This window comes from Oryx dammah, unplaced genomic scaffold (assembly GCF_014754425.2).
Source record: "Oryx dammah isolate SB20612 unplaced genomic scaffold, SCBI_Odam_1.1 HiC_scaffold_8, whole genome shotgun sequence".
In the NCBI taxonomy this organism is placed as follows: Eukaryota; Metazoa; Chordata; class Mammalia; order Artiodactyla; family Bovidae; genus Oryx; species Oryx dammah.
Genome location: NW_024070192.1, coordinates 5,335,876 through 5,359,833, shown reverse-complemented (window position 1 = coordinate 5,359,833; position 23,958 = coordinate 5,335,876). Strand labels below are relative to the sequence as shown.

The following is a 23,958-nucleotide window of genomic DNA, read 5'->3' as shown; positions in this document are numbered from 1 at the left end:
GCTGTCCTGATGGAGTGAGCAGCACGGAGGTGCCAGATGCAGCCAGGGATGCAATTAAGGAGCTCATAAAAGGCTGAACTGTTGCAGCAGGTTTTTTAGAAGAGGTGTCATAAAAGGTAGTTTCCACCTTCTCCAGAAGCCTGTTCTCCAGCTCATCTGAGGACGGGAGCAGAAAGCAAAGGAGAAAACGATAAAGACACAGAGGCGCAGCTCAGGGAGACACACTCGCCCTGGGTCTCGCTGAACAGCAGGGCGGGGGCTCTACCTAGTTCCCTAATTCCTGGGAAACTCCAAGAGATCTTGGCCAGGGTGGGTGATCATGTGAGGAAGTTTCTAGACAAGGAATGACACTTTAAGACTCGCTCTGCATCCAGAGTCGTGCTCAGGGCCCCCATGATGCTCTGTGACCTTGGGCAGGTTCCTTTCCATCTCTGAGCCTCGTTTTTCTGCTCTGTTCAGTGGGAATGGCGTGGTGATCCCTGCCATGCCCTGCCTCACAGAGAATGCTACAGGGGTGGAATAACCTCGCTGGAAATGCTAGGAAAATTAAAGCTGCTCAGTGCCACTTGGATTCCTTTTCCTGGTCCAGACACAGTCCCTGCTCTATGCCTGCGGGAGGCAGTGTCGGGAGGGAGGGAAGGAAGGAGGGGCCGAGTGGAAGGGGACTTGCCGCCTCGGTCCAGCCCAGCCGGCTCCATCCTCCCACCCCCTGCCCTGCAGCCGCCGTCGGAGGACAAGATCAACGGAATCCTCCTGGGCTTCCGGATCCGCTACCGAGAGCTCCTCTACGACGGACTGAGGGGCTTCACACTGCGTGGCATCAACAACCCAGGGGCCAAGTGGGCGGAGCTCACCTGTGAGTGACAGCGGAGGGAGTTGGGGTGGGCGGAGCCTGAACTCCCAGCTTCCCGGAACCTGGTTAACCTGGAACCCTGCCGCCCTCCCCTGTGTGCGCCTCTCAGCCCATCCCGTTCAGTCACCAAGTGCGTGTTTCCTTAGCACTTCACACGCCCCCGGACACCGGGGGACACCAGGGAGCAAGACAGACAGGGTCCCTGCCCTCTCAGAGCTAGCGGGCTGGAGGAGGAGCCAGGTGCTGGAGAAGAAAGCCCTGGTATGGGGCGTCTAAGACCAATGGCCTGACCTCTGTGAAGGGCATATTCCAGGGGAGCCTAAAGCCGGCGTCAGAAAAGACGTCCCAGGGGCTGCCCGTGGCGATGGCCCTGATGGATGATTCCAGGCCTTAAAGAAGCGGCGGTGGGGGGGTCCTGGCATGTGCAAAGGGCCTGAGGTGGGAATGACTCAAAGCCAAGCCTGGTCGCGTCCCAAGGGCAGCAGTCTGGCCCCTTCTGGTTCCTCGGGGAGGTTACTGTTCTGCCCTGGGGTCCTCAGAGCCCAGCCTGCCTCTGCAACTGGAAGGAAGATGCGAGAAGCCAAGTAGAAACCCCAGAGAGTCATTCAAGCTAAGGAAGGATGCGCCGTGCTTTCAGTTAGGACAGTTACTTCGGGGACTTGAAGATGATGGCTGGTGATGGGGCAGGGGGCCCAAATAGAGGCGAATACGGAGACGTAGGGGAGAGCGGGAGGGTGGCCCCGAGGCAACAGGCTTGGGACAGAGTGGAGGCAGTCTGGGAGATGGCGTGCTGTGGTCCACCCGCCACTAATTCATGCTGGGGATGAGCAGGGGTCACAGGAGTCAGTCCCCGGATGGGCGGTGGGACCAGATCAGAGACAGGTGGGAGTGGAGGAGCAGCTTAAGATCCTCTTGATCCGTCTTGACGCTTCCTTCCATCCTTCTCCTAAACCCTCTGCGCCTTGTCTTCCAGAGGGTGTTAGCAGACAACAAGATGATTGAACGCAGAGCCAAGGAAAATTAATAGAAAAAAACTCAGAAGTAGCTGATCCAACAGCTTGCATTCTTTTTTTTTTTTTAATCTTTTGGCAGACATGTGCTGGTGGTTGTGATTTTATAGGCCTGTGTATAATACAGTCATATTTCCTAGTAGTAAAATGGCTTCTGGTTCATATGAGGAAATTAACGACACCGCTCCATCACGGCAGGAACTCAGCCTTTAGACAAGGGCCCAGAGGGTCCCTCAGAACCATCTCCATCTGGGGGTACTGGGCTCCAAGGGACTCCTGGTGCCCTGTGACCTTCAGCGGGTGCACGCCAGGGTGGGGCAGCATCGTCCTGGGAGCTGTCTGCCCCTCTGCCCCACCCCGCTCCCGCCCCAGCCCCTAACTCAGGAATCTGGAAGGCCCTTCCCTCTGCGTGTGTCTTCCCATCCCGCCTCCTCATCAGGGTCTCTGTGGCGCGGTGGGTGTGTGTACTAACCTCCTCTGTCTGCTGTCTCCCTCCGGCCCCCTCCGCACCCCACCCCCTGCCCTGACCACCCCCCTGACCCCACCCCATAGCTTTCTACTCCATGCGGAACCTGAGCCGGCCCAGCCTCACGCAGTACGAGCTGGACAGTAAGTCCCCCTGCACAGCAGCTCCCCGACGGGCCAGGCCTCCCATGGGGAGGGGAGAGGGGCCTCCGAGGATGCTGGCCCGCAGCCCAGGGCTACGCCCACCTCAGGCTGCTTGAGGAAAGGCGCCTTCCTGCACACACGTGACTTTTCCTGAAATGCACAGAAAAGCGGGGGGTCTCCCGGGAGGGTCTGCCCCAGCTCTCATCCATCAGGACAGAAGAGAAAGGAAAATGGCTTTGGTCTTATGCTCTGGGGAGCCGGGGATGGTGACCGGGTCCGCGGTAGGACCTGGTGGTCCCGCTGGTTGGATGGATGGGGGTTCACGCTGCTGCCGCCTGTCTCGTCCATCAGAAGCACTTGTCAGCTCAGCTGTCTTGCCCACCGAGTTCCACCCTGAAGTGAGCAGAGCCCCTTCTTCCCCCAGGGACCAGGACAGGTCCCTAGCCAGTGCCCCAGCCCCCCGCCCTCACTCTTTTCCTAACATCCCGGAGGGTGCTTGGTTCTCCCCAAGACCCAGAGCCTTGAGCCAGGGGGCCTCCCGTTAGGGGCCCACGTTAGAATGAGTTATTCATCTCCTTCCTTCCTCATGAGCACAGGCCCAGGGCTGTCAGGGTGGTTAGAACACCCACCTGGGTCGGGGGGAGCAAAGAGGAGCCCCCCCAGCAGGCACAGTGACCCCCCCCAGGTGTCAGGCCCATTTTCCTGCAACTGGCCCCTCTCCCAGCTTCTAAGTGTCTCCCCCGAAACACCCCGAAGTGAGCAGGAACAGAGGGCTTCTTAGCACCAAATTTGCATCCAATAAGCCCCTCTCTCTAAGGCTGAGCCCTGCTCCCATGTTGAGACTTCGTTTAGGGAGACAACCCCGGGGAGACGGGGGGCAGGGGGGATGGGGAGGTGCTGGGAACCTGGCACCCCTGTGATCAGGGTGCCCAAGACAGGCAGGAAAGAAGTGGCCTGTGACCCGGCGTGTCCAGGACACTTTGGATTCGCACCTGTTGTCCCAGCGTGAATGTTTGTAGTGGCCCTTTTGGTCCTAAAAGTGTCCGGGATGGTCGCATCCTGTGCGGGGTCCCAGGGATGAGCCAAGGCGTCCGCCGCCGGGGGCCAGCCGCCCCCTAGCTGTTCCCTGTCCTTTCCTGGGCCTGCACTCCAGGGTCCAGGCTCGCAGGGGAGCGTCATCGCAGCCTCCACCCTCTGTGACGTGAGCTCTGTGTCTCGCCCCTCCCTGACTGTCTCCCCCAGACCTGAACAAGCACCGGCGCTACGAGATCCGCATGAGCGTATACAATGCCGTGGGTGAGGGGCCCTCCAGCCCCCCGCATGAGGTCTTTGTCGGGGAGGCAGGTGAGCACAGCTGCGCTTCCAGCCCCCTCCCACCCCAGCCCTCCTCCGCCCCAAGAAGCGCAGCAGGAGGGGTTCTGGGATCTCGGGGCCCAGCCCAGCCCAGCGCCTCCTCCCTGGGGGGGCCCCTGCACACTCGGGACCCCTCTCGCCCCGCAGTGCCCACAGCAGCGCCCCGCAACGTGGCCGTCCATGGCACCACGGCCACACAGCTGGACGTGATGTGGGAGCCGCCTCCCCTGGAGAGCCAGAACGGGGACATCCAGGGCTACAAGGTAGGAGTGCTCGGGCAGGGAAGGGGTCCCGGGACACAGGGCCCGGCGGGGCTTGGGAGGGACCCAGGTGTGGTGAGGGGCAGAGGTCCCGGGTCTACTCTCACTCTCTTGGCTGTTTGCATCCAACCCACTGAAATACATGCAGCTGGAGCAAAACGCTACCCATCCTTCCGGTGTCCCTGGGGCAGGTGGCACTCAGATGCTAGAAACTCGGGCCACACCCCAGCTTGTACCATTCCTGCAGCTTCTGCGTGAGACCCCTTGAAGTGGTTATTTGGCCAACTCTAGTTACAGTATGGATGCTAACTGAACAGCCAGTTAGTAAAGAACCACCAACAAGGTCTTAGAAATCTCTGTTTAAAGTTATTTCTAGATTTTTAGACAATGACATGTGTTATGACAGGTCGTGACAGGATTCTATTCATCTCCAGTATTTGCTAAGCCCTTTAGAACTTCCTTGGTCGCTCAGATGGTAAAGAATCCGCCTGCAAGTCAGGAGACCCAGGTTCGATCGCTGGGTTGGGAAGATCCCCTGGAGAAGGAAATGGCAACCCACTCCAGTATTCGTGCCTGGAGAATCCCATGGACAGAGGACCCTGGCAGCGGTCACAAAGAGTTGGACATGACTAAGCAACTAACATTTCAGTTTTCACTTAAGATGCCTGAAAGCTGCTAAAACTGGTAGAGTATAATGATTCTACCCATTGCACAGATGAGGAAACTGAGTCCCAAGTTTGTGGCTCAATGAGGTCACCAAAAAAGCTGGCAGCAGAGCATCAAACTGCAGGTCTGCTGGCCCTCGCCGTGTAGTGGGTGGGGAGGAAGCGCTGGGCACACAGCCACTGGGATGTTCTTAGCTGCTCAGTCGTGTCCGACTCTTTGTGACCCCGTGGACTGTAGCCGGCCAGGCTCCTCTGTCCATGTGGATTCTCCAGGCACGAACACTGGAGTGGGGTGCCGTGCCCTCCTCCAGGGATTCTCCCAGCCCAGGTCTCCCTCATGGCAGGCAGATTCTTTACCGTCTGAGCCACCAGCCTCGGGCGGAGCTGGCAACAGTTATAACAATAAGGATGTGCTGCTTGGCTGGACACTCAGCCGGGGGCAGCGTCTGAAGCCTGGCTCTCACGCCAGCATCCGGGGCTGCTCTGATTCCTGGCAGTGGTGGTGGTTCCAGAGGGCAGTTCAGTGTAGTGGCAAGGTGGCGAGGGTGGGAGCCACCGGGAGCTTCCTGGTTCAGCCCTGGTCGCACAGGCAGAAACTGAGTTTCCACAAAGGTGGGGGCCTTGCTGGGTCACACGGCTCGTGGAGACCCCATATATAGGAGTCTGGCTCTGTGTGGGGTAAAGAAGGCGGGAGCGAGGAGAGACGTCTCGCCAAGAAGGCTTTGAAGATGGATGACGCTCCTGAGCAGCGCCAGCTGGGAGAACGAAATATTGCGCCCCTAGCATATGCCTCCCCAGGGACGACAAAGGAGCCTGGTGGGGCCTGCTCTAGCTTGGCAGACACCAGGCTGGGGAGATGGGAATGCCTCCAGTTAATGCACAGTCCCCAGAAATGTGTGGGTGCCCGGGCATCGTGCACCACGCCGCAGAGGCCCACGCGCTCGGGAACATCACAACCAAGCATGGCGGCTGACGAGGGAAGAGCCCTGCCGCCTCCCAGACCTCTACTGGGGCTTTCCTGGTGGTATAGAAGCCGCCCGCCAGTGCAAGAGACAAGGGTTTGATTCCTGCGTTGGGAAGATCCCCTGAAGAAGGAAGTGGCAACCCACTCCAGTACTCGTGCCTGGAGAATCCCATGGACAGAGGACCCTGGCAGGCTGCAGTCCATGGGATCACAAAGAGTCGGACACAACTGAGTGACTAAACAGCGGCAAGACCTGCGTTAACATCCGTGCTCGTCCACCTTAACGTCAACCATGTGTTCATGCCACCAGCCAGTGGTCACGCCAGGGTGAGCTGTGACGTGTGCGGGGGAAGGCAGGTCAGTACAGCCGGCCTTTTCAGGAACGTGTGTTTATTGAGTAGTTATTTTGTACCCAGCTGTGTTCCCGATACTGAGATTAAATCAGAGACAGCGTGAGCTTAAACTGTAGGGGAGGAAGGCTAGTGACGCGCAAAGCAAAGAGCGGCTCCAGCTGGTGGTAAGTGAACCAGGTTAAGGGGCATGTTTGGGACTTTAAACAGGGTCTTCGGGAGAAGCCTTAATGAGAAGCTGCCACATGAGCAAAGATGAAGGTGAACCGGGTATGAATCGCATGGATCTGAGAGAAGAGTATTCTGAACAAGGGGACTGACGAGCAAAGGCCCTGGGGTCAGTGGGGGCTAGGCGCATACAAAGCCCAGCACAGAGACCCAGCATGACAGAGTGCATCCCCCAGAGCCCTCTGAGCTTTGGCTGAATGAGATGACAGCCATGGGGGGCTTGGGGACAGAAGACAGCTCTGGGTGACTTGGGTTTTAAAGCTTGTGCTGGCTGCTGAGTTGAGGGGAGTCTGTGTCGGGGCAACTGCAAAACCATGAAGAGGTGGCGGCAACATCAGGTGATGGGGGTTTAGACCAAGCAGTAGCTGTGAGAAGCGTTTGCTCTTGCTTCCACATGAAGGGTAGAGCCAGCAGAATTTGCTGATGAACTGAACGTGGAATGTGAGAGGAGGAAAAGCAACAAGGATTTCCAAGCAGTTGGATAATGGAGCTTCCAGCTACAGAGCAGGAAGAAAGGAGGCAGTGAAGGTGGGGGGAGGGGCCAGAGGAAGAGGTTCAAGATGTTTGTTGGATATCCATGGGCAAACGCTGAAGGGAGCTGGACACACAGGTGCAGAGTCCAAGGGAGAAGTTCCAGGCTGGAGATGTGAATGGTGAACGCCTTCAGCGCACAGATGGTACCAAAAGCCTGGAGATTAGACATGGTTAGATAGAAAACACCAGACGTCTGAAAACTGAGCCCCAGGACCAAAACAAGTGATCAAATTCTCAAAAGCCACATGAAGACTGTGCTTTCAGAAGGAGAGAGGAAGCTGATGTGCCAACTCTCCTGAGAGCTCAAGCAAGAAGAGACCTAGGAGGCAGTGATTCAGGGATGGGCAGACCACAGCCCATGGGCCTAATCCAGCCCCCAACTTGTTTTTATAAATAAAGTTTTATTGGCACACAGCCACACCCATTAGTTTACAGATCACCTTTGGCTCCTTTCAAGTCACAAGGCAGAGTTGAAAAAGTGCAACAGAGACCGTGTGGCCTGCAAAGCCTAAAATATTTCTTACCTGGCCCTTTACAGGAGTTTCCAGAGCCCTGAATGATTACATTAAACAGGCCAAGTTCATGGGTGACTCTGATAAGAGTTCAGGGCAGGGGATGCCTGCTTGGAGTGGGTTCAAGACAGAATGAGGAGAGGTAGCCAGTACTGACATCCCTTTTGAGGAGCTTTGCTTTAGAGAAAAGTGATGAAATAGAGTAGAGGCTGGAAAAAGACAGTCAACGGAGGCGGTTTTAAGATGGGAGGAATAACTCGTGTGTGCTGATGTGATTCGGGGACGAGAGGAAGCTCTGGTGGGTGATACCCTGGAAGAGGTGACAGGGGCTGGATTTAGCGCAGGAAGGTGGGGTCACCGCAGTAGGGAGCCGGCAGTTCAGCCCTAGCCGCAGGAGGGAGGCAGAAGGTAGGGACACTGGGTGGGAGGTGGTGCAGGTGGCGAAGCGAACGTCCGGAGCCTCCCGTGATGGCTTCTGGTGCTCTGTAAGGGGCGCGCGGCTAGGAGCAGGGATGGGGGGAGATGCGTGGAGCCGCGAGGTGGGATGTTGCAGTGGGTGGACCAGACCGGTGTAGCACGGTGACCGGCCACTCGAGGCCGTGCCCATGAACTGAAAGTGTGACTTTCCTCCAGCGACAGCCAGCTATGTGACGTGTGGGCTTGGACCTGACTTAACAGAGGCTGAAGTCCAGCCTGGTGCCTGTGATGAAGCCAGAAGGGGCAGGGACCCCGTGGTCTGTGATGACCTCGAGGGTTGGGAAGGGGTCGGTGGCAGGGAGCTCCAAGAGGGAGGGGATATACGTTCACATGTAGCTGATCCGCATGGCTGGACACCATAAACTAACAATGGCGTAAAGCGATTCTACTTCAGTTGCAAAAAGCGGGCATGGAATTGAGAAGAAGAGATAGAAAGTAGTGGCTATAATTCATTCCCGCACCTGTTCCCGTCTACAGACAGTGTTTATCCATCAGCAAATAGTTATTGATCACCAACAGGTGTGCCAGGCATGATTCTGAGTGCTTAAGACACAAGGGAGCCAAAGATGTGGGCCCTCCGGGGAGCCGTTTCTTTGCAGACACCTGGCCACCACCGGCCCGCACAGCAACTTGGCCGTATGCCATCTGCTGGGGTGCTCAAGGCTCAGGTCCTTGGGCTGTTTTGCACAAATGTCATCGAATCATCATCTAACAGAAGTCTGCTGGATTCAGCACTCACGACGAGACCCACCTGCAGAGGGTGCCCATTTATGGATGTGAGGTGTCCGTGGGTCCTGGACCCCCTCCCCCGTGCCAAGAACGTGATGCCAGCGACTGGCATGCCTCTCCTGCACCTTCACTTCTCTCACTCTAAAACATGTTCCATCTTTTGAATGCCTCTTCCTGACCTCATGTGTGCTTCAGCCATTTTTCCTGGTTGGCCCCTTTCTAGCATAAACCCTCCCCCAAAATGTCTGTGCCCCTTGCCTCTTCCCCGTCTCTCTTGAATCCACTCCAAGAGGGTTCATTTATTCTTTCCAAACACTGAACCCATGAATGAGGGATTCAATGAGAAACTATCTCAACTCCCACACATCTACCCGTCAGAAGACTGGAAAAATAAAGAAAAAGGGAGAGGTTAGGAAAAAAACAAGGATTTTATAGTACTGAGGCATCCTACCTGCCAGTTCACACATGCCAGGTGGGGACAATTTTATTAGCTTTTTCTCACTTTTATGAGCTTTCTCCAGGCAAATTGAGAAATTGAGACGCCCAGAGCATGCAGAAACGCCTTTGGCCAGCAGGTGGTGCCAAATGCTCTCTAATCCCCGCGGCCTCGGGCTCCCCGCGTTGCGCGTGCTCTGGTCGCAGAGTTCTGAAACTAGGGAAGGAGGCGCGGCCTCTCTAGCCGCTAGCGAGCCCTGCTGCTGCTGCTGCTGCTAAGTCGCTTTAGTCGTGTCCGAGCCTGTGCGACCCCAGAGACGGCAGCCCACCAGGCTCCCCCGTCCCTGGGATTCTCCAGGCAAGAACACTGGAGTGGGTTGCCATTTCCTTCTCCAATGCATGAAAGTGAAAAGTGAAAGTGAAGTCGCTCAGTGTGTCCGACTCTTAGCGACCCCAGCGACCCCATGGACTGTAGCCTACCAGGCTCCTCCGTCCATGGGATTTAGCGAGCCCTAACCCCGAGTTAATATGAAGTAGAGCCCTCCCTCGGAATCCTCGGGATTGTTTCACAGACGGCTCTCCCTATCTGCCGATACAACCCATCGCGGACCCTGTTGTACTGATCTGTTGAAAGCAAACCCATGAAGAAGTGGACCCAGGCACTTCAGATCCTTGCTGTGCCAGGGTCGCCTGTAATTGTAAGTGCTGTGGACCTGCTGTGCTCCTGGACGAAAACTGCCTGCAGCCTTGTGTGTTTTCCTTCTTTGCCCTCGATCACGCTGGTCCTAGGAAGTGTGTGTCCTTGACCTCGGCTGTGCAGAGGACACAGCTGCAGCACAGGGCAGTCACCTGCCCGAGTCAGCAGTGCCCTGGGGTCAGCCCAGGCGTGCCCACCTCTACCACGGGCTGTGCAAACTGCCGTGTGCCAGTGGCTCACTGGGGCCTGCCCCTCTCGAGAGCGCCCAGGTGACGCCAATAGGCTGGCCCTTGAACCCGCCTCTTTGCTGGGGTGGAGTCTACCTGCCCTGCACTCCGGATCCTCAGAACGGAATTGGTTTATACCTACGGTGACTATTCTGAGGGCTAAGTGCCCAGGCTGTGCTAAATCCTACAAGCCTGCCATCAGCAGACTCGGGCTCTGTGCCCTCGTGGGGTTTACAGTCTAGCAGGGACTGAAGGACTGGCTGTGAAAACGAAGGTTCTGGAAGGCTTTGTAAAGCAGCTCTTAAATACTATTTCCTAGGCTTCTCAGGTGGCTCAGCGGTAAAGAACCCTCCTGCCAATGCAGGCGATGTGGGTTCGATCCCTGGATCAGGAAGATCCGCTGGAGGAGGAAATGGCAACCTCCTCCGGTATTCTTGCCTGGGAAATCCCATGGACAGAGGAGCCTGGCAGGGTACAGTGCAAGGGGTTGCAAAGAGTCAGCCACGACTGAGGGACTAAACGACAAGAACAGTACTGTTTCCTGGGTGACTCGCACCTGCCATCCAGGCGTGTGGATAGTTCGAGCGGTGGTGTGTCTGACACCCTGGGATCAGGCAGGGGCAGGGGAAAGCTGGGTCATGGTCTCCCTCACTCTGCCACCTCTGTGCCCACAGATCTATTTCTGGGAGGCCCAGCGGCGGAACCTGACTGAGCGGGTGAAAACGCTTTTCCTGGCCGAGAACAGCGTCAAGCTCAAGAACCTGACAGGCTACACCACCTACGTGGTCAGCGTGGCAGCCTTCAACGCTGCAGGGGACGGGCCTCGGAGCACCCCCACCCGGGGCCAGACCCAGCAAGCAGGTGGGGGACAAGCCAGGGCCGGATGGGGAGGGGCGGATGGGGAGCTGAGGGGGGCCCACCTGGCACCTGGGCTCAGGGGCGGGAGGAGCAGCTGAGCGACCGGGGCTGGGTCTCCACGCTCCCAATGCAGGGGGCCTGAGTTCGATCCCTGGTCAGGGAACTAGATCCCACGTGCTGCAACTAAAGATTCTGCGTGCCCCAACAAAGATCAAAGACCCGGAGTGGCACAGCTAAGACCCAGCATAGCCGTGTAAATAAACACATCAAAAAAAAGAAGAAGAAGAAGAGAGGCATTATCCCCAGGAAGCCTTGGCCAGGCCCTCCGCATCTAGCCCTTCCTCCCCTCATCTTCCCACCAAAGCCCTCCTTGCTGACGGCCAGTCCGCGCCCAGCCAGCCCCCTTCTGCTCCCTGCCTCGTCCCCACCCAACTTGCTTTTATCTCCCCAGCTCTGATCATGCCACTGTTCACTTACTGAGCGCCTTCTCTGGGCCTGCGCTGCGCTAGATGTGGGGGACATAACAGCGAAGGAACCTGTGAGGTCCCCTCCTCTTAGCAGGGGAGTCAGCTGGTTACAAGCATCTAGAGGAATTAACCTCAGGTGGCAGGGGCTGTGGGCGGTCTCAGGGTGGAGGCAAGGGGTGGACAGATGGCTTCAGAGAGGTTGGCCCGTAGAGGCCCGGCTGAGCGGCTGACATCCGGGCTGAGATTTCAGTGGGAAGATGAGGCCGGTCACGGGAAGTCCTGGAGGTGGGGGTTTCCGGGCCCAGGGACCAGCAGGTGCTAAGGCCTGGAGGCTGGAGGGGCCAAGAGACCAGAGCGCAGGCCAGGAGGCTTGAGAGAACGGGAGTGAGAGTCAGGGGGTAGAGGGTCTGGGGGCCTCGGGTGGAAGTCCGGCAATAATTCTAAGCATGATGGGGAGCTGTTGGTGAGGGTAAGCAGCTGGGCCACAGGATCTGGCTTATGTTTTTGAAAGATGGCTCTGGCTGCTGAACAGAGGACAGGCTCATGGGGGCAGGGAGGTCCGTTAGGAGGCTGCAGGGGAGCGCAGGGGAGGAGCGGGCCAGGTGTGAGCCCTGCAGCCCACGCATGCAGGGCACCCCTCTAGATGGCATCACTGCCGCTTGAGCTGCTGTTCCCAGGTGGCACTAGGGGTAAAGGACCCTCCTGCCAATGCAGGAGACGTAACTAATGCGGGTTCCACCCCTGCATCCGGAAGATCCCCTGGAGGAGGGCATGGCAACCTGCTCCAGTATTCTTGCCTGGAGAACCCCTTGGACAGAGGAGCCTGGCAGGCTACAGCCCATGGGGTCACAAAGAGTCGGACACGACTGAAGCAACTTAGCACAAACACACACTTATGCGCCTTCTCAGAAGTACTATGCACTTGATCTTGTCGGAACCCCCAGATGGGCCCGTTTCACGATGAGCGCAGGTGACCCGGGAAGTGAGGCTCCTCCCCCATGGTCCCCCGCTGGTTGGTGCGGGGAGCAGAGGCTGGAGCCCCGGATATCTGAGCAAGCCCTGGGCTGTCTTCACCGCTTCAGTCCCCTCCTTTGCCTGCCGAGGAGTTTCCTCCTCGCGGATTTGAATACAAGCCTTTGGGCTGAACCTCGCCTCTTTCTCAAGCTGCTGCTCCCCCTTCTGTCCATCATCTTTCTCTTAGAGAGACAGCAAGACCCCGTGGAGTCCGTTCCCAAGTATTGCCCTCCTCGGGGCCCGGCTCTGGCTCCGGGGACACTCCTTCCTCCACCTGGCTCCCGGGGGTCTGTCTGCCTGGCCCCACCACGGTCTGTCAGTGTCATTGGCCGGATGCGGACCCCCGGGAGCCTGGATGCTTCCGTCACCGGAACGGAGTGTTCCACCTCACGTCCCTCGCGCAGAGCGGAGGCAGGAAGGGCCTGCAGACCTGACCTCCCCCCTTGACAGACGGCTCACTGACGCTGCCTCCCGGGGCCCGAGCGGAAGCCGGCCCGGATCAGCCCCAGCTCGGTGGGGAGGCGGCGCTGGACAATAATAGCCTGGCTGTCCCCTGCCCCCCGGAGCCAGCTCAGGATGCTACAGGCTGGATGCTTCCTCTCTGTCCTCCCCCTCAGACCTCTCCCCTCCTATGTTTTCAGGGTCGGGTTCTCAGGCCAAGAAAACATCTTCCAGAGAGTTGACAGGTCCTGGCCCCGGCTGCTTCAGCCAGCGTCGTCTCTGTTGGCCATAATCCCTGGGGCCCCAGGACAAGAGAGAGGCCACGTCCATGGCAGGGCTGGTTGTTTAATGCCCACCTGATGCTCTAAGCCCCAGGCACCCCCTGCCAGGGAAGCCAGGACATGACCTGGCACCCCCCTGCCTCCACCGCAGCAACCCCAGGGGTCCTGCTCTCAGGGCCAGTTATCAGGAGGAAGCCTGAGTTCTCCAACTTTCTGAAAACAAAATCCTGTTTTCTCCTGGTACTTGGACCCTGACATTGGGAAGACTGCTAAGGATGTCAGCGAGGGAGAAGAGGGGCCCGGTGCCCTCAAGCGACCCCTCCCGCCCTCTCTCACATGAAACCCAGCTTTCTTGTTTGTCCAGGGACCCACACGCCCCTGCTGGTTCCTTGGAACCAGACCCAGGGCTTTGAACTTCCAGAAGGGAGGAAACAAAGCCCCTCTGCTCTCTCCCTCCAGCCCCCAGCGCTCCCAGCTCCATCCGGTTCAGCGAGCTGACCACCACCTCTGTGAACGTGTCCTGGGGGGCCCCGGAGTTCCCCAACGGCGTCCTGGAGGGCTACCGGCTGGTGTACGAGCCCTGCACCCCCGTGGATGGTGAGTGTGGCCCCCTTCCAGCGGGGCTCCCCAAACCTACCCTCTGCACGGTTCCCCTCCATCGTCACTACGCAGAGTCCAAGCGATGAGCCTCTCCCCAAGTATAAAATGGAGACTGAGGCAGAGCAGGGATGGGGCAGGGCCAAGGTCAAACAGCAGCAAGTTGAGGGCAAACTGGAGCAGCAGCCCCGGCCTCCTGAGTCCTAGGAGAGAATTGTTAAGTATGTTCTCCCCATCAGTGGATAGAAATGGGGAAGAGGGGAAAACACCTGGGCAAAATCCCTCGTCCCGAGATGGATCATGGAGACGGACCAGGGGCCTTCCCTAGGGGTCCAGCAGTTAAGACTACCCCCAGTGCAGGGGCCATGGGTTCAGTCCCTGGTCGGGGAACTAGATCCTACACGCCGAAACTAAGAGGCCACTTGCAGCAACTGAAAGATTCTACATGCCACAGTGAAGGACTGTCCGTTCAGCTCAGTCTGACTCTCTGCGACCCCACGGACTGCAGCACGCCAGGCTTCCCTGTCCCTCACCAACTCCCGGAGCTTGCTCAAACTCATGTCCATCGAGTTGGTGATGCCATCCAACCATCTCATCCTCTGTCATCCCCTTCTCCTCCACCTTCAATCTTTCCCAGCATCAGGATCTTTTCAAATGAATCACAGCCCACAGCCCAATAAATAAATATATTTTTTAAAGAATAAAAATTTAACAAAAAAGACTAAAAATAAAGATGGGCTACCCCCCAAGGTTCCATCCTACATATGATCCCCCAGCCTTAGGGATTCGCCTGACCCCGAGTTAGTTCTTCTCCACCTTTCGTGGGGTCAGGAACCCTCTGAGATTCTGATCAAAGCTCTGGGGCCTCTTCCTGGGCAAATGCAGGAGTCTGGGGGGTCAATGCACTTCGCTGCCCTCTGGGAGCCTCGGCTCCAGCTCCTGGCTCTGCAGGTTGCCCCCTGCTGCCCTGAGCCCTGGTCCTGTGAGCGACGCTCAGAGCCCTCCTCACAGCCCCTGCCCTACCCCTCCCTCCAGGCCCTGGACAGGACCCTGCCCAGCTCCCGGGCCCCCGAGGGGCTGCCCCACCGCAGCTGAAATCACTGCTGCTGAGTCAGAAAGGCAGGAAGGAGACTGTGCCCTGGGAGGCCTGTGCCCAGTTCCAGGGCCCAGCAGGGCCTCAGGGGTGTGGTCAGGTGTGGGACCCAGGAAAGGAGCCGTTCCTCCCACAGAAAGGAGAGGACAGGGGCCATGGGGGCTAGACGCAGGGCCACACGGGCTCTCAGGGTGTGCCTTGGGGGTCCACACCCGGAGAAGTGTGGTCCCTTCGCCTGCTTGGGCCAGTGAGACGGTGCCCAGCTGGGCCAGCAGTGTGCCTGCGCCCCACTCCCGCCTCAGTCCCGGACTCTGGTTGCCAGCAAGCAGGCCTCACTAGGATGCAGGGAACAAGGACGCACCCCTGGCTCCCTGTAGGGAAGACCAAGACCCAGGCCAGTGAGGGGTTTGCTCTGGCAAGTCAAAGGGCATGTACCCAGGGCTGCATCCCAGGTCTCAGGGCACATCCACCCCATGACCCCACAGGCTCGTGACCCCTTCGGGAAGCCCCCCTGGAGCACCCACCGATCTGTCCATCATGACTTCATTCCCGCCCCCCAGCCAGGTGCTCAGTTATTTTCTTCCACCTCATAGCACCTGCCTAAGATGCTGCTGATACCCTCATTCATTAGCACAGACTGAAGCCAGGGCAGGAGACGTGCCTGGAGAACCCGGGGCCAGCCCTGTGCTCTGAGACCAGCCTGCTGGCTGCAAAGTCTGTCTCCTGGGGTGACCAGCTCCTCGGTGGGTGTGGGAGATGAAACCGGGTCCTGGAGAGGCTGACGGTCAGGAGGACTTTGACTTGGGAGGCGCAGAGCACAAACTCTCACCTCCTGGCGACCATCCCAGCCTCTGTCTAGTAGCTAAGATTCAGGGCGCCGTGGCGTCCTCGCTTTGGCCCTGAAGAGCCTGGTGGGTGCAGCTGATGGAGGGCCAGCATGAGCCCCCAGCTCTCGCTGGCACTGTGGAGGGAGGGAGCCGGGCCGGATCTGAGGTTGTCCTGGGCTGTGGGTACAGCCATGCGTGTGTGCCCTCCGACTCCAGATGGCGCTGTCTTTACTGAAGCACTTCCTGAAAGATGGTCCTTGGAACGTGATTTCTAAGGGATGGGATTTGGGGGAACCAATGTGTGAGGTACGATGGTTAAATTAAACGAGATAGTTGATTTTTCCCTCCAGAGGCTAAAGGACGCTGTGGTTTTTCACTCAAGAAAGGACAGGCAGACAGCATAAATGTATGTATTTTTGAGGACAGCCTACAGGACTCTGTTCTGAGAATGGTCTTGGAAACACTCCATGTGATCAAGGGTGCTGGTCCCAGCCTGACTCCAGGGGGTGCAGCCCCTGGCCAGCGCTGACCATTCCCTCCCTGCCAGCCTCCCCAGCCAGGGCCTGCAGCCCTCACAGGCCACATGCTTCCCCACAGGGGTCAGTAAGATCGTGACGGTGGATGTGAAGGGCAGCAGCCCCCTGTGGCTGAAGGTGAAGGACCTGGCGGAGGGGATGACCTACAGGTTCCGTATCAGAGCCAAGACCTTCACCTACGGGCCTGAGATCGAAGCCAATGTCACCACAGGCCCTGGAGAAGGTAGGGGAGCCTCGGGTGGGTGTGGGGCTGCCGTCCCCACACGCGGCCCCCCACGTCAGAAGGGGTCATCCGGAGCATGCCTGGGGAGCCTTGGGTGGGTGTGGGGCTGCCGTCCCCACACGCGGCCCCCCACGTCAGAAGGGGTCATCCGGAGCATGCCTGGGGAGCCTTGGTTGGGTGTGGGAGCTGCCGTCCCCACACGCAGCCCTCCGTGTCAGAAAGGGGCATCCGGAACATGCCTGGGGGTGCAGAGTTGAGTAAGACGGGGTCTCTGGTGGAGCTCTTGGCCCCACGAGTACTTCAAGGCAGCACCGTGGGGTGGGCCTGAGGGGAAGGATCGGGGAGGAGAAGAGGGGCACTGAAACGGGGGACATCCCTGATGGTCCAGCGGCTAAGACCCCTTGCTCCCAACACAGGGGGTTCCATCCCTGATCAGAGAACTAGATCGCACAGGCCCCCACCTGAGGGTTCACACGCCACAGCTGAGATCAAAATCCTGCCTGCCGCAACTAAGACCCAGTGAAGCCGTATAAATTAATTAAAAATAATTTTTTTAATTTAAAAACAAAATAAACAAAGGCGGCAATTCCAGAACACCGCATGGGGAGCGGCATTTATATGGACACGAGGGAAAAGAGACCAGCATTCCGTAGGATTCTGACGGCAGCTGAGGCAGAGGAGGGGTGGGGTGGCCAGCTGGGAGGGAGGGCCAGCCGGGCTGCAGGGGCCACCTGTGCCATCAGAGCATTTCTCAAGGAGACACTGATGTCAGAACCCCTGGGGTTCTCATGATAATGCTGATTCCTGGGGCCCGAGCATCCCTGGGAATGTGCATTTGAACGAAAGAGCCCAAGTGGCTCTCTGGTACCTGCTGTGAGAACCAGGGCTCTGGGGGTCTGCAAGTGTGGGACTGGGTCCAGGGAGGCCTGCCGGCCCCATGCTCCCTAGACAGGGGACAGAGGGGCAGCGTTAGGGGGCAGGCCAGGCCCTGTGCGCTGGTCCCGGGGTGATGGGGCGCACTGGGGACCAGAGAGGAAAGAGTAGCTTCATCTAGGCTTTGTGACCCTCCCTGGGGTCGTCCTCAGGCTGGGGGAATTCTTCTTGAGGCTGAGGCTTAGCCCCCCAAGGCCTCTTTCATGCCGGATGTCCTCTCCTGATGTAGAGGCCGCCTCCCAGACTCTCTGGATTCCTGCCCCCCCCCCCCCCCCCGGGAATATACACACCACCCCCCCCCCCCATGCTCCCTCTGAAGCCCCTCCTCCACATCCTCCTTGCCCGCCTCCCTGAGCTTGGAGGCAGTGGCCTGGCCGGGCGGCCTCTGCTGCCCAGCGGGAGGGGGTTCCAGGCAGCCACCCTTCACTCTCTTACTGGGCGCTTTGTCCCGCCTCTGGTTCTGAAGAAGGGCAGGCTGGCTCCCAAGGCTCCCAGGGTTGGAACACACCCTGCAGGGCCGCAGCGGGCAGCTTGCCAGGGAGCTGCGCCCCCCACCCCCGCCCTGCCCTCCACCTGCCCCCAGCCCCTCCCCAGGCAGGCAGGCGCCTCTCACCTGAGCCGCTTCCCAGGGAAACAAAAGCAGGAAGGGAGCTGGCGGGGGACCAGGGGGACAGAGCAGGGGCGGGGGGCCTGGAGAGGCCCGCCTGGAGGACACGGTGTTCTAACCTGAGGCCTGAAGTGTCGGGGTTGAGGGGGGCGGGGACGAAGTGTGAAGGAGCAGGCTCAGAGAAAGCGCCGCGCTGCGCCCGCTGGAGGAGGGGTCAGTGGACGTGCAGCCTGGCACCCTCTTCCCTCCAGGGCAGCTCTGCCGGTGAGCTGGAAGCTTCTAGTCTGGATGACAGCTCCACTCCACCCCAGGTGCTGCCCTGGAGGGAATGAGAGCCTGGGGTCCTGGGAGCCCCACCCCACCGCTCACACCTGCCTCGGGCAGCATCCCACACCCCCCAGGCCCTCCACCTTTGCCCTGGGCTGTGGGCAGGATGCTGGTGCGGGAAGGGAGGGAGGAAGGAAGGAAGGCAGGCTCTGAGGCCCTCCGAGGCCGTGGGCAGGGCTGGGTCGTGGGCCGCCAGGCTCAGGAGGTGAGCCCCTGGCCTGCCGTCTGGCCGGTCACCTCCTCCAGGGCCTGGAGGCGCTTCAGTCTGAAGCTGGGCTCTCGGCTCCTTCCCCCGAGGCCCCGGGCCAGCCTGCTGCCCACACGCCACTGCCTGTTTGCTTCCTTGTCCCGCAAGCATGGAGGAAGCACCTGCTGTGTCCAGGCTCCTGGAAGGCAGGGCTCCAGGCGCATGGGGAACAGCAGGCGGGCCCCCTGGGGGCCGTAGGAGCCAGCAAGGCAGGGCCCCCCGGCAAGGAAGGGGCACAGGACTCTGTGGACAGAGCAGGCTCAGTCCTCTGCCTACAGAGCAAGCTCCTCCCTCGTGCTCTGGGCCCTGGGGCTGGCACCCCCGGCGGCCCCTGAGGCACCTGTCACCCCAGGAGAGCCTGTCCCCAGGGCAGGGCTAGGTCTTTCCTCCCTCCTCGTGGTGGCAGGGGCCCCAGATCCTCCTGGGGCCTCAGCCTCCTTTCTGGCCTCGCCCTTAGAGCCAGTGCAGCTGGAGGCCTTTGTGGCATCACCCCACACACCTCTCCTGGAAGGCAGGGGCTGTGGGTGACCCGGCAGAGAGTAAGTCAGGTCCTGCAGGCCTGGCTGGAATATGCTTCTTGGGGGCACGGCACGTGGAGGGGTTCCAGAGACCCTGGCTGGGGTTTTGCACTTGGGTCCTCCTGCTGGAGCTCAGGGAGACGGTCGAGGTGTCTGGCCCCTCTCTGGGGCATCCCCTCACCCAGCGTGTGTGTGCGTGCAGGTGCCCCCGGCCCGCCCGGAGTGCCCATCATTGTACGGTACAGCTCAGCCATTGCCATTCACTGGTCCAGCGGAGACCCCGGCAAAGGGCCCATCACCCGCTACGTCCTCGAGGCTCGGCCTTCAGGTACATCTGCCCGGGCTGAGCCGGCTGGGGGTCATCGCGTGACAAGGCGCTTGTGCTCTGCCAGGGGGAAGCAAGGGGGGCCCCTGTGGCAGGTGGGACACCGGACTCGCACCCTAGTTAAGGCTCACCCTGGAGGCCCTGGAGAATAGGGCTTATCACCGGGTGAGGACCAGCTTGAGTCGGAGGGGTCATCCAAGAAGCCAGAGGAACGAAGGTTTGGGCTCCCATTGGCTAAACACTCACCGCCTCCACGCGACCCCACTGACCAAAACCCCACGAGGAGGCTGGCTGTCCCCTGGAGAACCAGCGCCCCTTTGAGGGCCACTCTGCATTCCGGCTCTTGCCACAGTTCCTATCACGTCCCAGGCTCTCCTCTCAAGCCTGAAATCAAATCATGAGAAACTCTGAAGGCATCAGGAGAGGCTGGATAAGTCACTGACGGGTCACAGCGACACCAGCGGCGGCCCCTCGGGCTCCTCTTCCCGCCAGGAGCTCCCGCCCTCGGCCAGCTCCCTCCGTTGCTAGGTTTCCGATTCATCAGAGGTGCCAGAGTTAGTGCAGGCTGGAGGCTTGTTCTCGATGTTCCATGGATGCGTGACTAGGTAACCCAAGATGAGAAAGAAAGGAAAAAAGAAGACTGTGTTGCTCCCGCACAAGCAGCAAATACTAATTGGGAAGCAGGCATCTTAGGAGTTAATACTTCTAATGGGGCCATTGGCATATCCCAGCGACGTGGTTAGTACCACAGGGTGGCTGAGCGCTAATCATCTCGATAGCAAATAAATTCACTCCAGCAGTTCCAGGAAGCCGCCAGCACCCGGTCATTGCCTTAATCTTGGGCTAATAATCGCAGTCGCAAATATCATGTAAACAGCTATTATGTCCAGCAGCTCAGATCCAATGTGTAGCCGGAACATACAGGCAGCCTTGGCTCCCTCCTCACTCCAGATGGTCCCTCCCTGGCCCTCCAGCGCCGGCTGCTGACTTGGCCGGGAGACCACCTCCTGCTTCTCCCATCCAGGGCCTGGAGCCTGTTTTTTCCATCCAAGTTGGCCTGCCGGGGTGCCAGGCTGTGGAATGTTGGCCCAGGACTTCAGCCCTGTGGATTTTCCAGTGTTCCCTGGGAGGCCCAGCGTGGGACCTGGTGTTCTGGGTTTGGGGGCTGTGACCCAGTCCACATAGTTGAGGTCAAGGGCAGAGCATAAGAGGAAGGATCAGGCCAGGACCCCCAGAAGGCTAGGGGTGCAGATTCCTCATTCTAAGGGTGAAATCGCCCTCATCTTCGGCTCCCCCTGCACCGCTGTACTTGGTTTGGGCAGAACCGACTAGACATGAGAAGCCACGTTCTGCAGACCAGGGAGGGACCCACCTGACATTTGGGACCCATGGGACCCACGCTGCACATCAGCTAAGTCCCGGGGCTGCAGACTGGAGACACAGCATTTCGTTCCAGAGCTTGTGGTCTGGCCACACCATTTGTTCCTGCGTGGGGGGGTTGGGGGGTGGTCAAGGAGGGGCAGACCACAGGCAGGAGCACTACCCTGTTGGGCTTTTGTGGAAAGGGAGCAGAAAAATAGGGGCCTGGCTAAGTGAAAGTGTTAGTCGCTCAGTCGTGTCGGACTCTGCCACCCCAAGAACGGTAGCCCATCCGGCTCCTCTGTCCATGGGATTCTCCAGGCAAGAATACTGGAGTGGGTTGCCATTTCCTTCTCCAGGGGATCTTCCAGATCCAAGAACAGAACCTTGGTCTCCTGCATTGCAGGCGGATTCTTACCATCTGAGCCACCAGGGAAGGCCAAGTAAAGGAGGGCCTACCTTTATGATAGAACATTGTGCTTAATCGATCAGTCATGTCTGACTCTTCGTGACCCCACGGACTGTAGCTGCCAGGCTCCTCTGTCCCTGGGATTCTCCAAGCAAGAATACAGGAGTGGGTTGCTGTGCCCTTCTCCAGGGGATCTTCCCAACCCAAGGAACAAACCTAGGTCTCTTGCATTGCAAGCGGATTCTTTACCATCTGAGCCACGTGGGACTCGTGATAGCATATTAGGCAGCCTCTTAAAAGCCTGCTGGCCAGCATTTTTTACTGTTGTGGGAAATGAATCTATAGATTTCTTTTGCACAAGAAAAAGGTGAGGCCCTTCGCTGGAGCCTTAGGTGGCATTAGGTGGCATTGGATTGGGTGTTAAAAAGTTTTCCACTTATGATATATGTTTCAATATTTTGCAGAGATTTTAATTAAAAAGAGAAAGAGGGAGTTCCTGGTGGTCCAGTGGTTAGGACTCAGCCAGGGTCTGGCTTCAATCCCTGGTCAGGGAACTAAGATCTCACAGGCTGCATGGCATCAGTTCAGTTCAGTCGCTCAGTCGTGTCCAACTCTTTGAGACCCCATGGGCTGCAGCACACCAGGCCTCCCTGTCCATCACCAACTGCCGGAGCTTACTCAACTCATGTCCATCAAGTCGGTGATGCCATCCAACCACCTCATCCTCTGTCGTCCCCTTCTCCTCCTGCCTGCAATCTTTCCCAGCATCAAGGTCGTTTCCAATGAGTCAGTTTGTATCAGGTGGCCAAAGTATTGGAGCTTCAGCTTCAGCATCAGTCCTTCCAATGAATGTTCAAGACTGATTTCCTTTAGGATGGACTGGTTGGATTTCCTTGCAGTCATGGCTGGGATTAGTTAATTAATTAATTATAAGTATAAAAAAAAGAATAAAAGGGTCAGATACTTGTAAAAAGTATCTCCCGAGGACCTACTCGGTGCCAAGCACGGGGGATTCGGTGTCGAGGGGACAGGCCCGACAGGCCTGGGGTCGGGGAGCACCGGTTAGGGTCAGGCAGACTGCCCCCTCTTGACAGTTGCATCCCTCTGTGCCCTCCCACAGATGAGGGGCTCTGGGACATTCTCATCAAAGACATCCCCAAGGAGGTCACGTCCTACACATTCAGCATGGACATCCTCAAGCCAGGTGTGAGCTACGACTTCCGGGTCATCGCAGTCAATGACTACGGTTTCGGGACGCCCAGCAGCCCCTCCCAGTCTGTGCCAGGTACCACCTACGGGGTGGGGGGCCTGGGGCGGGGACGAGGGAGGAGCGGTGGCAGCCCCAGAAGCACTGGGCTGGGGACCCAGAAGGCACTGTCCTCTCAGTTCTCCGAAGCCAAGAGCCCTGGGCCAGGCCCCAGGTTGGCCTTCAACTCCGGAAGGACGCAGAGGGCAGAGGTCTTGGGAATTCCTTTCCAAGGATTCCAGAAGCCCTGGACAGGGGGCCCAGTGGCTTGAGGATGAATTGGCGGGCCCAAGATGGGAGCTTCCGTGGGCTCATCACCCAGGAAATCCAAGGGCGTCAGGTCATACACTGTGTGTATACATGGAAACCACCCCCCAACACAGAGCCCGCAGCCTGTGAAGCTCAGGCCTGAGCGAGCAGCTCCCTGCGAGGGCAGGACTCCATCCTTCCCCCTTCCTGCCTTTCTCTTCCCGTCACCTCCAAGCTCACAGAGGACCAATATTGAAACCTGCGGCCCCACATCTAATCACTGTTAATAGTCACTTCCCTCAAGACAGGAATAGTGTTCAAAGTTTCTACTCACTGGGCCAGTTTCAGAAGCCATGTGCTTTTTGCCCTTGGCCTGATTGATAGAACCAAATGACAGGAAGTCAGCACTTCAAGCCTGAAATAGAAGAGCCCGCCCCCTCAGTCAGCAACATGGATTAGTACCAGCCCGGTGCAGGGAGCACAGTCCTGGGGGCTTTGAAAGAAGGGGAGTCCCCCTGGAGGAGCCTTTCCGAAGACCTGCTCATGTCCACCCTCCCGGCTACCAGAAAAGATTCTGTCCCTACTGAACCTTGGGAGAGAAACTCCCAGGCCCACCACCGGCGAGGCAAGCACCTTTCTAACACACATTGACATCTATCAAGGTAGCCCCTGGGCCATAAGTGGCAAGGAAAAATAAGAGAGAAAAAATAGAAAGCACACAGACCCTGCTCCTCCTGTGTGCGTAGCAGACATCACTAATCAATCCCAGCACTCAGGAGTTGAGAAACCCCCTCAACTCACTCTTCCTCCTGTGTCTTTAGCAGACATCACTAATCAATCCCAGCACTCAGGAGTCGAGAAACCGCCTCAACTCACGCTCCCTCCTGTGTCTTTAGCAGACATCACTAATCAGTCAGTCTAGAAATGGCCTCAGCCCTTTCTCAAACCAGCCCTCCAGGCAGCCCCTTTACTGATAAACCAGAGCTGGCCCTTGAGGTGAAACCATCCCTACCAAGCCAAGATTCTATCTCATTCAGAAGGCACAGTCTCACCTGTCCGTAAAGTGTGAGAGCAGGTGGTAGGGTCCCACCTGGAGCCGGAGGCTTGGAGACAGGACAGGTCTGAGCACCACGGCCCTGACGCCCACTCCATGCTCCAGCCCAGAAAGCCAACCCCTTCTACGAGGAGTGGTGGTTCTTGGTGGTCATCGCCCTCGTTGGCCTCATCTTCATTCTGCTCCTCGTCTTTGTGCTCATCGTCCGAGGCCAGAGCAAGAAGTACGCCAAGAAGACAGACGCAGGTGAGCTGGCTGGACCGGACTCTCTCGTGGCCATCTCCCTTTTCGGCAAAGGTGGTGTTGGGGAGGTCTCTCTCCTGGAAAAGCACCTGCTCTGATGGGCGTGGGGGTCTCCTAGGGTTCCTACACACAGTCTCACAATCTCCATCTCCAGTTTTGGTTTCAACCTTAACAAAAGAAAGAGGGGGCAGCCCAGCCATA

At 58.4% G+C, this 23,958-nt stretch overlaps 1 protein-coding gene across 1 annotated transcript in view; it reads left to right on the top strand.

Moving 5' to 3' along the window:
- SDK2 (sidekick cell adhesion molecule 2) overlaps positions 1-23,958 on the top strand; it is a 161,705-nt gene that overhangs the window by 123,086 nt on the left and 14,661 nt on the right. The window contains exons 38-47 of the mRNA XM_040244313.1: positions 721-856; positions 2,416-2,472; positions 3,715-3,816; positions 3,973-4,088; positions 10,578-10,764; positions 13,424-13,561; positions 16,079-16,240; positions 19,075-19,200; positions 22,086-22,250; positions 23,620-23,760. Of these exons, the coding sequence (XP_040100247.1) occupies positions 721-856; positions 2,416-2,472; positions 3,715-3,816; positions 3,973-4,088; positions 10,578-10,764; positions 13,424-13,561; positions 16,079-16,240; positions 19,075-19,200; positions 22,086-22,250; positions 23,620-23,760 (1,330 nt within the window). The remainder of the gene's footprint in view (positions 1-720; positions 857-2,415; positions 2,473-3,714; positions 3,817-3,972; positions 4,089-10,577; positions 10,765-13,423; positions 13,562-16,078; positions 16,241-19,074; positions 19,201-22,085; positions 22,251-23,619; positions 23,761-23,958) is intronic.